Raw genomic sequence first — 15,689 nt, forward strand, 5'->3', positions numbered from 1 at the left:
GAGAGAGAGAGAGAGAGAGAGAGAGAGAGAGAGAGAATGAGAGAAGAGCAACTGTTTGGGGCTGAGAGCAATGATTGAAGCCTGACAACCTCTGTGCTTACTGGGAGCTCCCTGTTGGGGAGCTCACTGGAGAAAACAGAATCCCACAATGTGAAAATCTAGCTAGGTTTGTTTCTCAACTCTTCAGTGCCATTGACAGCCTCAGAGTGAGGGAGCCCTACAAGGCTTTGACTCCACTGCCTTGTACTGTTCTCCCTGGCTTGAGAGGGAGGGATTCCTCAGAGCCCAGAGAGCAGATCTGAGGAACTCGCTTATCACTTAAATAGTATAACAATGTTCAGTACCCAGCCAAGGGAGCAGACCTGAAAGGCTGCAGACCCCAGGTTTAGGGTTGCTGTTTTATCGAAAGAGTATAATGATTCTGCATTACTAAAATAGTTCATTTCTTCTGCTACTCAAGCATAGCAGAGAAGCAGCTTCATCTTGCAGGTGAGTACAAAGTCTCAAAAGAGGAACAGGTAATGTGTCTTCTCTAAAAGAGACCACTGACATTCAGTCCTGCAGTCTAAAAATGTGAGCTGACCTGGGTATGTGGTTTTCTTACTCATCCCTGCGAGGTTTCTATAAATGTTGACCCACTCTCCCCCGCAGACAATGTGTGCTTTGTTAGAAAACTTGACCCAAGTTTATGGATGAGCTGTTATATTTTGATTATTACTGTTTTGTTCTCTACTACAGAAACATTGTGATTATTCTTGCTTTTCTTGTTTGGTAAATGTTTTATGTTCAAGAGTCAATGGTATCATTGTGTTTGATTTGTATAAACAGGAGATACATCAGTAGGGGCTCAAGAACTATAGCGGTAATCAGTAAGAGTAAATCTGTCTCACACCAGGGTTACCTCACAGGATTTTGGAAGCGGGCAGCCTGTGGCTGTCCCATCCCCAAAGGCAAAACCTAGATGACGCTATGAGTTCACAATGGAATGAGTGAGCCAATCCGGAGAGATAAAGGAGGTACAATTATCATGTTGAATCATCAGCTAAACTGCTAGCATGAGTGGGTCAACACCATGGCCAAGCTACAATTATTTCGTGAGTGACCTTGGACAAGTCACTTGAACTCTCAGTGTCTAGGAAACGTTCTAAGACTACAAACCGCAGGAGATTTGCCCTCTTACACCAGTAGAGGGAGATTCCTCACCAAGAGTTCCCTACATCAATAAAACCATAGGTCTAAACAACAACAACAAAAATGTATAAGACTTTGTGCTGGGAAGATGGGAAATGAGAGAATTCTTCATTGTTAGTGGCACCCACTTTACCAAACCATTACTGCCAACTGAGTTAACATCACTTGACTGACTCTACTGGCTCCTTGTGCTGGGTCTCTAAGTGACTTATTTTCTGAAGTCAGAAGGACCCGATTTCAAATCCTGCCTCAGACACTTACTAGCTGTGTGAGCCTGGGCAAGCCACTTAACCTTGATTGCTCCCCCAAACAAAAATAAAATGACTCATTTTGTCGTTAATACCACCCTTGAAGGAGAAAAAGAAAAGCTCAGAATTTCAGCATCAGCAGGGTTCCCAAGGGACCATCTAGTTTAAATCATGTGGTCTTCCATGCTTCCACTGCTGCTTTCCACAGTATCTGAACGCCATCTCTGAATTTCTCCCAAACCTCCATGCCCAGGCTTGTGGACTTACCCTGCACTTGATGGTTTTATTAATTTCATGGTTTTTTCCTTTATAATTAAGGATGACATGTACCTTGTTGTTTCCCATTCCACAAATGTCTGGGCCTGAAAATGAAAAACCCAATGGCATCAGATAAATTGTAGCATCACTTTTAGGACCAGAGGCGAAGATGAGTCTACCCCTCATGGCGTTAGAATCATGCAAGGTGAAGGGACATCTCACCGTGGTCTGCCATGGATAAACCCTCTGGCAGCTCTGCCAACCTTTGGGTTAGTAAGGATGACATTTTTAGGTGGGGATTGAAGAGTCTCAGATTTGGGAGGGACTTCAAAGGTCATCTAAGCCAACCAGTGCCTGTCCGAGAGAACACCACTGGCCTTAAGGGCCCCTTCCACCTCCAATATTCCAGCACCATCATGCCCTTGGCCACAGACAGGGAAAGAGGCCTTGGCTGAAGGACTCACCAAACATGATGTAGTAGGTGGAGTTGGAATGCATGTTCTCTTGGTCCAGATCCTCAGGAAAGAGCTTAACATAGCCCCCGCCGCAATCCACGCCCTGCTCGTGCTTTACTGAAAACTGCACCACCAAACTTTGCCCCTCGTTGCTAAAAGGCTTGAATCGTGCTGACAAGGCATAAAACTTGGCGTCTTCACTTGTCTGGAGACCTGATGAGAAAGAAAACACAGGCCTGGAAGCTGAACGATGTCAGCAGCAGATCAAGTGGGCTTAGGAAAAACCCAACCGAACCAACGGGAAACGAAGCCATATCCGAGGTGGCCAGACTGGCCTGCCTGGAATCCAGGTGAGCAACACTAAATCCCATGAGGCCCAAATTCTTGGACAGAAACTTGTTACGTTATTTATTCAACTAAACTTTGTTGGGAACCTACTTTGTGCCGGGTACTGTTGGGGCTAACACTCAGTCTGAGCAGAGAAGAGTCCCTTGGTGGGAGCTCCACCTCCTCACCTCTGCCTCCTGCCTTCCCTGGATTCCATCAGGTCTCAGTTAAAGTCCCAGCTTCTTCAAAAAGCCTTCCCTCAACCCCCTTATTTCTAGTGTCTTCCCTCCGCTGATTATCTCCAGTTTACCTTGTATATATCTTGTTCGTACAAGAAAGAGGCCCAGACTAGGCAGTTAGGAGGACAGCGGATAGAGAGTTGGGCCTGGAGTCACCAAGACCTGAATTAAAATTCAGCCTTAGACACTTACTAACTATGTAAACCTAGGCAAGTCACTTAACCTCTGTTTGCCTCAGTTTTCTCAACTGTAGAAGAGGGATAATAACAGCACCCACCCTTCCAGGGCTGTTGTGAGGCTTAAATGAGATATTTGTAAAAAAAAAGTGCTTAGCAAGTGCCTGACACATAGTAGGCACTATATAAATGCTTATTCCCATTCCTTGCTCCCAGTTTATAATCATTTGTATGTTGTCTCCTCCATTACACTGTGAGCTCATTGAAAGTAAGGACTATCTTTTGCCTTTTTTTGTATCCCCAGCACTTAGCACAGTAGCTGGCATGTAGTATCTGCTTAATAAATTCTATTTGACTGATTGATTAGGAGGGGACAAGCCCAGCCCCCCGGGTCAATGGTGCTCTGTTGTTACATATATATATATATATATATGAACCCACAGAGAGGTCCTTCTTACTTCAAAAGATCTCAAAAAAAAATGAAATGGTCTCTCATCACTCTGCCTGGCCCTGCCCCTGCTACTCAGATGACTGCTCATGTCATCCCTCTCACCATCTAATCATAGAGTACCTTATTTTATGTAACCAGTTTATATTTTTATGTCTCACCTTCCTAACTTGACTGCAATTACCTCAAGAGAATAGAATACAGACTATAAATTGGCTGCCAGAAGGTGGCATCCCTCTGTTTCTTATGACTTTTTCCTCATGGAAGGAAGTAAAGTCAACCCATCCTTCATCCTGGTGTCTACCTGGCCAGGACACGGCCTTCACCACAGCAAATATTTGGCCCACGCACAGCCTTTGTGCAGCTCAGTATATGATCTAATTACAGCTTTCATTACATTCAATACATGTCTAGTACCTGGTCTGGCGTGGTCAACATATGGCCAGCACGTGGTCTTCACCATGGTTACTACATGGCCCACATGCAGCCTTCATTAGTCAACACATGTTCAGTACTTGGCTTTCACCATGGTCAATACCTGACCTTCACTCTGACTAGGACACAGCCTTAATCAAATTCAATGCATGGCCCACATGCAGCCTTCATCACAGTCAATCTACGTCTAGCACTTGGTTTTGCCTCAGTTAATACATGGTCCACATATAGCCTTCACCATGGACAATACATTGCCACAGTCTTCACCATATTTAATCCGTGGTCCACATGGAGCTTCCATCACAGTTAATACACATCCAGCATCTGATCTTTGCCATAGTCAACAACGGTATACAAATAGTCTTCACCATGGTCAACGCAGGACTAGTCTTCACCATAGTCAACACCTAGACGCCAAACAGGTTTAACTAAAATGAAAATTAATGGCATCTCACCTTGTTTCAGAAGAGGGGCTTTCAGCTGATTTGGCTGGAATGGCACTTTATTGAGAGGTTTTGTGTGTGTGGAATTGTAAGACAACTTCATTAAACACACAGTTTTTAAACAGCCCAGTGAGGTTTCCCAAGCTTTGTGTGCAGGGCCCACTGTAAGCACCCCAAAGCCACCACCCTGTCTTGTATCCCTCAGTAGGTCTGTATGAGGTATGGAAGCAAAACTAAGGGAGGACAGAAGACCGGTGCAGTTGGGGCATGATGAGAAGAAGGAAATCAGGGATAAATGGGCTCCCACTCATCTCCAGACACCTCTCATTTTCCTTCATTCCATGAAACTTTCATGGGGAAGGAGAAATTTAATAAGCTGCTACCAAAGACTAATTTTCATCTTTAAATGAGCTCTAAAATTAGATTTGTGACAGTGAACTAGGAAATAGTAGAGGGCGCAAAATTAAATGGTAAGACTAATGGACTCTATTTATAGCAGCAAAGGCTTCTTTGGACCCCGGGCAGAGGCTGTGGAGCTCTTGCTCTGAGCACCCAGGCTGGCACTCACGTGATGCCATTTCAGTGCCTTAGAGCACCTTGGACAGACTTGAGATGGAAGGGACCTTGGAAATCACGTTGTCCTCATTTGGGAGGCAGCTCGGTGGAACAGTAGGTAAGAGCACTGGACTTGGAGCAAGGAAGACCTGAGTTCAAATCCCACCTTGGACACTTATTAGATGTGTAACCCTGGGCAAATCTCTTCACCTGTCCTCAGCCTCAGTAAGACCACGAGCTTCTTGATGGCAGGGACCCTAACTTCTGTGTATCTGTATCTTCCCTGGCCATGGAAGAGTGAGCCCCTTTCCCCACCAGCACTTTGGAGGTGCTTTGTAATTGTGTATGAAAGGTGAGAATGAATTGCCGAAGAGGTGCTTCTTCTGAGTGAACACTAGAGGGCACTCTTCACATTGGCCTCTGATCCATCTTCATTGATTCAATAAACATAAAACGCCTGCTATGTGCCAGGCTGTTCTAGCCCTGGCAATACTTGGGGGAAAGTGGCAAAAGACAGTCCCTGCCCTCAAGGAGCTTACAATCAGTTGTGGAGACAAGAAGCAAACAAATATGTGCAAACTATACATAGGATAAATAGTAATTAATGATCAGAGGGAAAGCACTGGAATTGGGGGGTTAGGGAAGGCTTCCTGTAAAAGGTGGGATTTTAGCTGAAACTTGAAGAAGGTAGAGATGAGAAGGGAGAGCATTTCAAGCCTGGGGAACAACCAGGGAAAATTCCTGGAGTCAGGAGATGGAGGGGCTTGTTTAGTTTTTTAAATTTAAAAAAAATTTTTTAAGCTAGGCAATGGCGTTAAGTGACTTGCCCGGGGTCACACAGCTAGTAAGTTTTTTTAATTTTTTGATTTTTTTTTTAAGCTAGGCAATGGGGTTAAGTGACCTGAGTTCAAATCCGGCCCTCCTGACTCCAGGGCCAGTGCTGTATCCACTGTGCCACCTAGCTGACCCTGAGGGGCTTGTTTAGGCAACATCAAACAGGCTGGCGTCATTGGATTAAAGAGTACCTGGGGAGGATCCACGTAAAGTATAAGAAGACTGGAAAGGGGTGTGTGTGTGTGTGTGTGTGTGTGTGTGTGAGATACACATTCAGCCATTTCCCTTCTAATCCTAGATGAATTAATTTTGTCTGTGCAGAAGTTTTTCAGTTTTAAATAATCAAAATTGTCAATTTTTTTTTGTAATTGCCTCTGTCTCTGGTTAAGACTACATTTCCTATCTTGCCTTTTCAATGGGTAGGAAAAGAGGTGGGGAGAGGGAGAGAATTTAGAACTGAAAATAAGATGAAATCAAACAGCAAAAAAAAGAGAATACATCTACCCATAGCTGTGAGATGTATATGTTTTATTTGTCTTCTAATTTTGTTATAGTTTGATCTAAAGATGATAAAGATCTAACGATATTAAGGTCATATATCCATTTAGAATGCATTGTGGGGTGGGGTGGGGTGGGGTGTAAGCTGTTGGTCTAAGCTTAATTTCTGCCAGACTGATTTTCAGTTTTCCCAAAAGGTTTTTTTTTAATTAAATAAGGAGTTTTTTCCCTAGGTAATTTATGTTTTCCATTTAATCAAACCCTGGGTCATTGAGTTCTATTATTTCTGAATCTCTATTATCTATCTAGTCAGCCGCACTGATCCATCTATTATTTAAGCAATAACAAACGACTTTGATGACCACTGGTTCATAATATAGTTTGAGGTCTTCAAGTGCTATTCCCCACTTGTCCCCACTTCTTTTCATAATTTCCCTTGATATTCCCTTTTTCCAAATGAATTCTGCTATTATTTTACCAAGCTCTATAAAGTATTCCCTTGGTAATTTTATTGGTGTAAGTCAATTTTGATGGTATTGTTCCAAGTAGCTTCTTAACAAATATGGGTCAAACTACATAATGAATAAATTAATTCCACAATAACAAACTTCCTCAAAATTTAAGATAGATGACTCATCTTTTTTTAATCCTTCATTTATATACACATATACATATATATCAAACTTTATATAAAGGCAGTATAGTATAGTGGAAAGAACACTAAGTTTAGAATAAGAGGGCCTGGAATCAAATCCTGCCTCCCTATTAGCTATGAGACCTTGGGCAAGTAATTTCCTTTCCTCTGGGCCTCAGTTTTCTTGCCTGTAAAATGGAAGATTTGGGAAAGATCATCTCGATAATCCATTCCAGCTCTAAATCCCAAGATTCTTCTTACTTCAATATTTTGAAAAGACTTGTACTTTCATCAGTGGTGCTTCTCAGTCCACTGATATAGATTGTAGATCTTCTGGACCTTAGTAGATACTATGGTCAAAAAAAAAATCATTGCCTGGTGGTCAACTATCTAATGAGCTGTGAGGCCGGTCCTGGGATACCAAATATTGAGCACAGCCAGCTCTATATGTGAAGTCATTCTAAGGCAGGAGGATTTGGGGAGGGCCAACCAAAGCCTGTGCTTGCTTTTGAGGACCCCAGGCTCCCAGGGGTTACATGTGGCCCGCCACACTTGAGAACCTAAAGGGCCACGTGTGGCCTCGAGGTCACAGGTTCCCGCCCCTGCACCTTGGGGAGGCATCTGAACAGGAAGGCAGGGAAGGGAATGACACTTTGGGGGGATGAACAAATGGGACCATGCTTCATGAACAGCAAAGGGTCTCTAATAATTGGAACTCTCCCGTCCCACCCACTCCCAATGACAGGAACACTCACCTTTGTCCTTCTCTTTGTCTCCATAGAACCTTCCAGCTGTCAGCTGGAATTTACCATAACTTGACCAATGTTTAGATTGAACCCATCTTTTTTTCCATCCATCTGTCAGAAAATGAAAAAATACATGCAAATGACTTCCATCCTCTCAAGGATGACCAGGTAGAATCGAATGAGGTGATACGTGAGGTGCTGTGAGGACACGAGATGCTCCTGGAAAGCAGAGAACGGTTCATTCTGGCTTCTGCATCCTCGGTGCCTGGCATGGAGCAGGCATTTAATGCTTGGTGAGTGAGTGAGTGAGTGAGTGAAGACAAAGGAAAGAATGCTGAATTTGGATTCAGAGGACCTGTGTTAGCTGACATGTGATGCAGAAAGACAGAATAAATACATACGAAATATATATGAAATAAAACAAATATGTGAGAGGCAGTGTGATGTAATGGAGAGATGACCTTAGGGTCAGGATGACCTGAATTCAAGTCTAGCCTCTGACATACCCACTGGCTATGTGACCCTGGGCAAGTTACTTATTTCCCCGTGCCTCAGTTTCCTCATCTGTAAAATGAAGAGTATATAAAAATTTAAAGTTATTGCACAAAGTAGCAAAAATCATAAGGGAAGCAGGTAACTGAGCAAAAATCTTGGCAATAAATCTCTCTCTCTCTCTTCTTCTCCTTCCTCTTCCTCTTTCCTTTCCTCCTCCTCCCCCTCCTCCTTTTGATGATGATGATGGCCATACTTCACCCAGCCAACATCTGTAGAAGGCTGATGTTCAGAAATCTCTCCCTGTACACCTCCCATTGCTTGGCCCACACAGGCAGGATGCACTGGGCAAAAGGGGCTCTGGGCACAAGCTTGAGCATTTCCCCTTCCATAATCTTCTCTCAAACCTGACCTGCCAAGGACCTCATATTTCCCTTATGGTTACTGCCCCCTGCTGGCGAGAACAATCTTTACCTCTCCTACTTTTCTAGCATTTTAAGGCTAACAAAGCACTTTTCTCAAAACAACCCTTGGGAAGTAAGCTGCATGAATATTATTATCCCTATTTTACAGATGAGAAAACCAAGATGTAGAGAGGCAAAGTGAACTAGAATCATAGATTTAGAGCTAGGAGGAGCCTTAAAGATGTCTAGGTTCTCTCTCATTTTATAGATGAAGCTGAGGCCATGAAGAGGTGACTTGTCCAAGGTCACACAGGTAGTAAATACCAGAGGTAGGATTTGAACTCAGGTTTTCTGACTCTAAATACATTGTTCTTTCAACTCTGTTACCCTGATTTTAGCTCAACCTTATGTTACAGAAACTGAGGCCATACAGGTAAAGTGATTTGCCGGAGGGCCCCCTGCCCCTAGAAAGGGGAACTTAGAGGTCATAAAATCAAACCCCCTCATTTTACAGATATAGAAACTGAGATAATCTACGCAACACTGGAGTAGGTCCTTGGACAGAGCTGTCTTGGCTGAGGGTGAGTATCTCAGACTTGCTTCTCCCCTTTATAACCAGTCTGGCTTCAAGATCCCACTAACCCCTGCCTGGACAGTCAGGTACAACCGTGAACTAAACATTTGCCAGACACAATATCCTCTCAGCTTTCTACTTATTTCCCAGGGATTGAGAATCAAATCCATATTACCACTTCTGCTCTAAAGGGTATGATAATCAACTTTCCTCTCTCAGTCAGTCAATATTTATTAAGTGCCTCCTATGTGCCAGGCACTGACTTAAACCCAGAGGATACAAAAAGATGCAAAAGACAGCCCCTGCCCTCAAGGAATTCACAATCTAATGAGGAGGGGGAGAGACAACAAGCAAGCAACTATATACAAACAAGCTATGTGCAGGATAAGTAGTAAATAATTCATAACACAAGGAAGACTTTACAATTAAGAGGTGTTGGGAAAGGCTTCCTGGAGGAGGGAGGGTTTTAGCTGGAACTGCTCAGAATTCCTTTGGGTGCCTACACCAAACCTCCCTTCTCTGGACACTGCTCCCAGCTTCCTCATATCAATCTATGTCAGCTCTAATGCCTCCAGATCAAATAAGACAATATCTGTAGAGCATTTAGCATAGTCCCCTCTCTATCATTTCATTCTTCCCTAACTTTCCATCATGAAGTTTTTGTTTAAATTTTGGTGAGGCAATCGGGATTAAGTGACTTGCCCAGGGTCACACAGCTAGGAAGTGTCAAGTGTCTGAGGTTGGATTTGAACTCAGGTCCTCCTGACTCCAGGACCAGTGCTCTATCCACTGTGCCACCTAGCTGCCCCAAATCAAACCACTTTCTTTTTTGTGTGTGAGGTAATTGGAGTTAAGTGACTTGCCTAGGGTCACACAGCTAGTGTCAAGTGTCTGACGCCAGATTTGAACTCAGGTCCTCCTGACTCCAGGGTCAGTGCTCTATCCACTGTGCCACTAGCTACCCACTCATCATGAACTTTTAAACTCCCGTTCTCTTGTTAACAAACTGCCCTTCATCACAGACCTCTGCCTCACCCTGGAAATTACTTTGTATATATTATTATCTATATATATTGTTTCCCTTCCAATAGAAGGTTGGGCTGTTTCGTTTTGGTTTTGTATCCTAATCTGTAAGACCTAATACAGTGTTAGGCACATAGTAGGCACTTAATGAATGCTTGCTGAATGAATGCATGATCTAAGGATGACCTAGTATGCCAAAAAAAAATTAATTCGATGTCCGGAGACACTAAGACATTAGTAGTTCCTAGAGCAAGAAGCTGACATTACCCTGAGTCCTCTACCCTGGCCAGAAGTCAGGGGCATCAAGATGAATTCTCTTAGGAGGGGCATTGATAAAGAGGAGCACGCCCAGATGTGAGACCAAAAGGTCTGAAGCATCACTGAAGATGCTTGTCCTGAAGCAGAGAAGATGTACAGAGGATGAAACTGTGGGCTTCAAATATTTGAAAGAGTCTCACAGAAAAGAAGAATTCACATTTGAATAGGCCTCAAAGATAGAAGTCCCAAGGAGGCAGAGCTGTGGTCATAGATATCAAAGCTGGAAGAGACTTTCAAAGTCATGTACATCATCTCCCTCATTGTATAGAGAAGGAAACTGAGGCACAGGGGAAGTGTCATGAGAAGGGCCAATCAGAAAGTACAGGTAAGAGACAGGATTTGAACCTAGGTCCTTTATTTCCTGAGCCAGCGTTCTTTTGCTTTTACTATAAGAAGTGATGACTTCCTAGAAGACTCTCTGTAAAAGGCAAATTCTGATAGGGTAGATTCTTAGAAATTTCAAGCTTCAATTAGAGAGATGGTCCTTCCTTTTACTGGACATGGTGGCTTTTTTTCTGACCTTCTGCCTTAATCATCTTGACTCTTGGGGTTCATATCATATCCCTGTCCACTGGCTACCAGCTGCAGTATGATGAAGGGGAAACATTTCACTGTGACCCATGTCATTTAATGCCTCTGAGCCTCAGTTTCTCCATTTTTACCAGTGGAGATCACCAGACTGGTTCCCTCACTCTTGACTATACTCCTGATTAGATTTCATTGGATTTCACTGTCTAGTTGTATGAACTATTTCACTTAATGCCTCTGAGCCTCAATTTCCCTATTTTTGCCAATGGAGATCTTCAGACTGGCTCACTCACTCACTCTTGATTATACTCACTTTCTGGACTTCTCGCCAGCTGCTTTCCCACCCTGGATAAACCTCCACCCTGAGACCTTGCTCTCCTGATTGGTGGTTCCCTCATTCAGATCACTATTTTGGTAGGGGTCCTTCACCTCACTCTCATCTTGACTCACTCACCAGACTTCTCCTCTTCCTCTTTCTCCTCAACTGCTCCCTTGTCCCTAAACAAATACCCTTCCCTGTTTTCGGGTCCTCTTTATGTTTTGTCTTCTCCCATTAGAATGTTAACTCCTTGAGAACACACAGTAAACACTTAAATACTATATCTCTATCTATCAATCTATCTATAATAATAATAGCTAGTATTTATATAGTTGTTTAAAGTTTGCAAAGCACTTAATAAATGTTATTTCACTTTATCCAGCAATCATTGATCTACGTCCCCAATGCCTATCTTGCAAGGCCATTGTGGTGACTAAATAGGAATCTAGCAGTGAAGTGGGCGGCTGGCACAAGTTGTTATTTCAGGAATGTTTATCGAAGATGGTTCTTTGCAGTTAATCCCCGAAGAGATGGATCATTTTTCTGGTCCCTTCCCGAGGGTGGGTAGTGCAGGTCGGGACATGTTCTGTCTTGTAATGTGATGACAAAGAACAAGACTAAGGAGGTAAGAAAGGAGCCAAGTGATGCATCTTCCAGAGGTAGTAGAGATGGGTAAGAGCTACTCCGTCCCAAGTACCATCATGGTGATGCATGAGGACACATCCAAGCCCAGCCCTTCAGGAATGCATTGCCTGGAGCAGGTGACGGGATGTGGTGTTTGGTGGAAGATCCTGGGTTCTACCACCATAAACATTTCTCACACTGGTCCCCTTCTCTTCACTCACACAGTCACCACCTCTGTATAGGACCACATCACCTCTCACAAGAGCCCTCTTACTGGTCTCTCTCCCTCGAGTCTATCCCCAGCCCAGTCCATCCTTCACTCAGTTGCCAAAGTGATTTTCCTAAATCATAAATATGACCATATCACTCCCTGCTCAGTAAACTCCAGCGGCTCCCTATTGCCTCCAGGATCAAATAAAAATCCTCTATTTGGCGTGGAAAGCTCTTTATCAGCTGGCACTTCCTAGCTTTCCTGTCCCTTTACCCACTTCCACATGCCCTCCAGTCCAGCCATCTTGGTCTGTTTGCTACTCTGCACACACGGTAGTACATCTTCTTCCTCTGCCTTTGCTTCAGTCCCTGTCTGGAGTTATCTCCTCCCTCACTTTTGCCTCTTGGAATGCTTACTTTCATTCAAAATTCAGCCTCAATATGAGGTCCCCTTGATTCTTGCAGCAGCTAGTACCCTCACTCCCCAAGAGATTGTGTATTCTTTTTGCATGTTACATATTTTATGTATCTGTGTGTTTACATTGTCTACATGTGAATATAAGTCCCTTTAGGGAAAGGCCTCTTATATTTTTGTATTTTTATCCCTTGTATTTTTATTGTAATAAGTGCTTGACACTTAGTAGGTGCTTAATAAATGCTTTTTGATTATACTTGGTACTTTTTTGACCATAGTCTAGCCACTTCATCTCACTGAGACTTGGTTTCCCCATCTGTACAATGAAGACGACATAACTAATAATGTCTACCTCACAGGATTGTGTTGGGAAAATTTGTTTTGTGACTGTTAATGCTATATAAGAAGCAGGTAGGTGGCAAAGTGGATAAGTGTTAGGCCTGGAGTCAGAAAGACTCATCTTTGTGAGGTAGGTGCTATCGTTGTCCCCATTTTACAGATAAGGAAATTGAGGCAGGCAGTGGTTAAATAACTAGCCCAGACTCACACAGCTAGTAAGTGTCTGAGGTGGGATTTGAACTAAGATGGAGATGCTAAGCAGCAGAGGAAAGGGAAAAAGAAAATAGAAAGCTGTCTAATTCTTCAAAAGAGAATTGTTTCTTAACCACTATGCATGAACTCCATAGCATGTTGAAACAGAGGGCCGAGCTAGCTAGAAATCCTGACTTTCCTACTTGCTACCTGTGTCACCTTAGACAAGTCACTTCATGTCTCAGAAACTCAGTTTCTTTTTTGTAAAATTTTGGTATTGAACAAGATCAATCAATTAACTAGCACTTTTTAAGCACCTACTGTATGCCAGGTCCTGAGCTAAGTGCTGGGGATCCAAAGACGAAAACAAAAGAGTCCCATTCTCAAGGAGTTTCCATTCTACAGAAGATCTGTAAGGTGGCTCCCAGCTCTGGAGCCTAGATCCTCTTATTTTTATCACTACTTTCATCTCTCCATTTCTTTGTTGGATGCCAGCCTCTTACGGAAGTGGTTGGATTAAACGACCTCCAAGATTCCTTCCAGACCTAAATCTATGATCCTAAAACTTATTCTGTTGACGTGCAACGGGATGAAGTGTCCAGCTGTATTGACATTCAGCTGGAAGTGACCTTTGAGATTATCTCATCCAATACCTTTACGAAGGAGGAGACTGACATTCAGAGGAAGGTAATGACTTGCCCAGATAGTTAGTGACAGAATCAGGATTCAAATCCACAACTTCCCCTGATCCTCGACCTATACTATTTCTACATCACCTTGTTCTCTCCTGGGATTTATTTGACTGTATGTCAAATGCAAAGTATGTAAAATACTTTCCAGTGACGCTCTCTGGAAGAATTCCAGCTGTAGGTCAGCTGAAGGTCAATGAAGAGGCCCAAGGAGATATTGAAGAGGCTGGGGCATATTGCCAACAAAGCAGTATCCTAAAGTGGCACAAATACATTGGCAGAGATTCATAGTAACTACCCAGTGAGAAAACTCCCTCTGCTAATGCAGGTTGGCACCTTCTTTGCTATTTACAAATGTTGAGATCTGCCCAGACATAGCCCTAAAAGGATAGATTGCTTGGGGTCACAATCCACTCTGTCAGGTAGAACCTGAATCCCAAGTCTTGATGGCTGTGAAGGTAGCTTTCTACCCGCTAGGTCAGGCTGCCTCTCACGTCAGGTGACAGAGGATGAGAAAAGCCTCAGTACTTGCTTGACTTAGGATACGTAGAGGGAGGAAAGGCAAGAAGATCAGAAGCCCACCCAGAACCAAGAAGATCTTGTTAAATTCATGTTAAAATTTGAGTAGGATCAAGGAAGGTTGGAACTGGATAGGACTCTCCAGAGGGTGTTGTCCAAGCACTGCCTTTTACAGGAGAGGAAACTGAGGTGTGGGGAGATGCGCAGCTTGTCCAAAGACGTTCAGATAGTAAGTGGTCAAGCCAGGATTCAGACCTAAGTCTCCCCTGATTTCATACCCAGTTCTCTTCTCCATCTGCTCTATCACATGGGAAGCTAAGCTCTTCTTTCACAATACCCCCAGGGAATAGTTAGAGTCAGGGGTACTATGCTCATTTTTAAAGAAGCTCATAGAAGCCCAGAGGTGCCCTGATTTGCCCATAACTGCACACTTTAGGTAGGAGCTACGACCTCTTCAGCTTATTTGCTCGAAGGAGAAAGGTGGAGGCTGAACGACTCGCCTAGGGTCCTTCCGCACTGCTCCCCCTCCCCCAGCCTTGGGCTGTATGAGGTTCACACTATCCACTGTACCACCCACCCACCCACCGGGGCCGCTGTCGCTGGCAGCTCACCGCCGTCTTCGAATTCCTCTCGGAAGTAGACGCGCCTCCTCCACTCTTGTCGCGGCTGCCCTGGAGAGCTGGCTGGGCCATAGCCACCGCCACCGTCCCTGCCCCCGGCACTGGCCGTGGCTGTGGCCGTGGCCGGGGCACCCACGTTCTCTGCGTGCGGGGCCTTGGCCGTGGCGCTCTCATCGTCCCTGGCTGTGGCACTGCCCACGGAGCTCTCTCTGCCCGAACTCGTGCGCTCTGTAGTCACGCTGCTCGTGGTGGTGTCGGTGCGGCTGTCGGCGGTGCTGTCGGTGGTGGTGCTGTCTGTGGTGCTGGTCGTGCCGCTGTCCGTGGTGCTGCCCGTGGCTTTCTGCTTGTCTGTGGCCTTGGGCCTCGGGCCCTCCCCTCTCTGGCCGCCTGCTGAGGTGGCCAGGAGCACGGCCATGGCCGCCAGCGCCGGCAGCCACCTCATCCCCAGCCCGGCTGCTCCTGGTGTGCCCTGGTCTCTCCAGGTAGCCCCTCTGCCCGTGGCTTCCTCCGTTTCGGACCTCGACTTCCACTGAGCACGCTGGTGGGGCGAGGGTCTGGGGCTTTCCCACAACCCCAGCTTTGAGTGTGCCCCACAAGTGGCTGTTTCTCATTCGCCTAGACCCCGGAGTGATTGCGGCGCTGCAGCCAAAGACTAGGGGCCACACACCTGGAAAGGCTTGAGCAGGAAGAGAAGGTGACCCTGGGGGAGGGGGAGAGCAGATGGAGGGGAGCTGGAGTCCCACAGCAGGGCCCCAAGGGGAAGGAGGAAGCTCTGCCTCCTTGCATCCTCCCCAAGCCCCCAGAGACTCTGGGAGGAAGACGGAGACTGAGGCTACTTCAAAAAAGGTCATAGAAGTGTGTCCTCTGTGATGTGGGTACTCCCTCCACTAGTACAGGTTGCAACCTACACAACAAAACCAACAACAATAACAAAAC

At 44.8% G+C, this 15,689-nt stretch overlaps 1 protein-coding gene across 1 annotated transcript in view; it reads right to left on the reverse strand.

Annotated features, from left to right (window-relative positions):
• LOC114024815 (calreticulin-like) overlaps positions 1-15,168 on the reverse strand; it is a gene marked incomplete at its 3' end in the record, with an annotated part of 24,536 nt that extends 9,368 nt beyond the window's left edge. Inside the window, exons 1-4 of the mRNA XM_027837970.1 lie at positions 14,745-15,168; positions 7,497-7,598; positions 2,162-2,365; positions 1,707-1,801 (exon numbers count right to left, since the gene is read on the reverse strand). Coding sequence (XP_027693771.1) covers positions 1,707-1,801; positions 2,162-2,365; positions 7,497-7,598; positions 14,745-15,168 — 825 coding nt within the window. The remainder of the gene's footprint in view (positions 1-1,706; positions 1,802-2,161; positions 2,366-7,496; positions 7,599-14,744) is intronic.
• Between the last annotated feature and the right edge of the window lie 521 nt (positions 15,169-15,689).

The sequence above is a fragment of the Vombatus ursinus genome, unplaced genomic scaffold, assembly GCF_900497805.2.
Source record: "Vombatus ursinus unplaced genomic scaffold, bare-nosed wombat genome assembly UNPS02014825.1, whole genome shotgun sequence".
Taxonomy (NCBI): Eukaryota; Metazoa; Chordata; class Mammalia; order Diprotodontia; family Vombatidae; genus Vombatus; species Vombatus ursinus.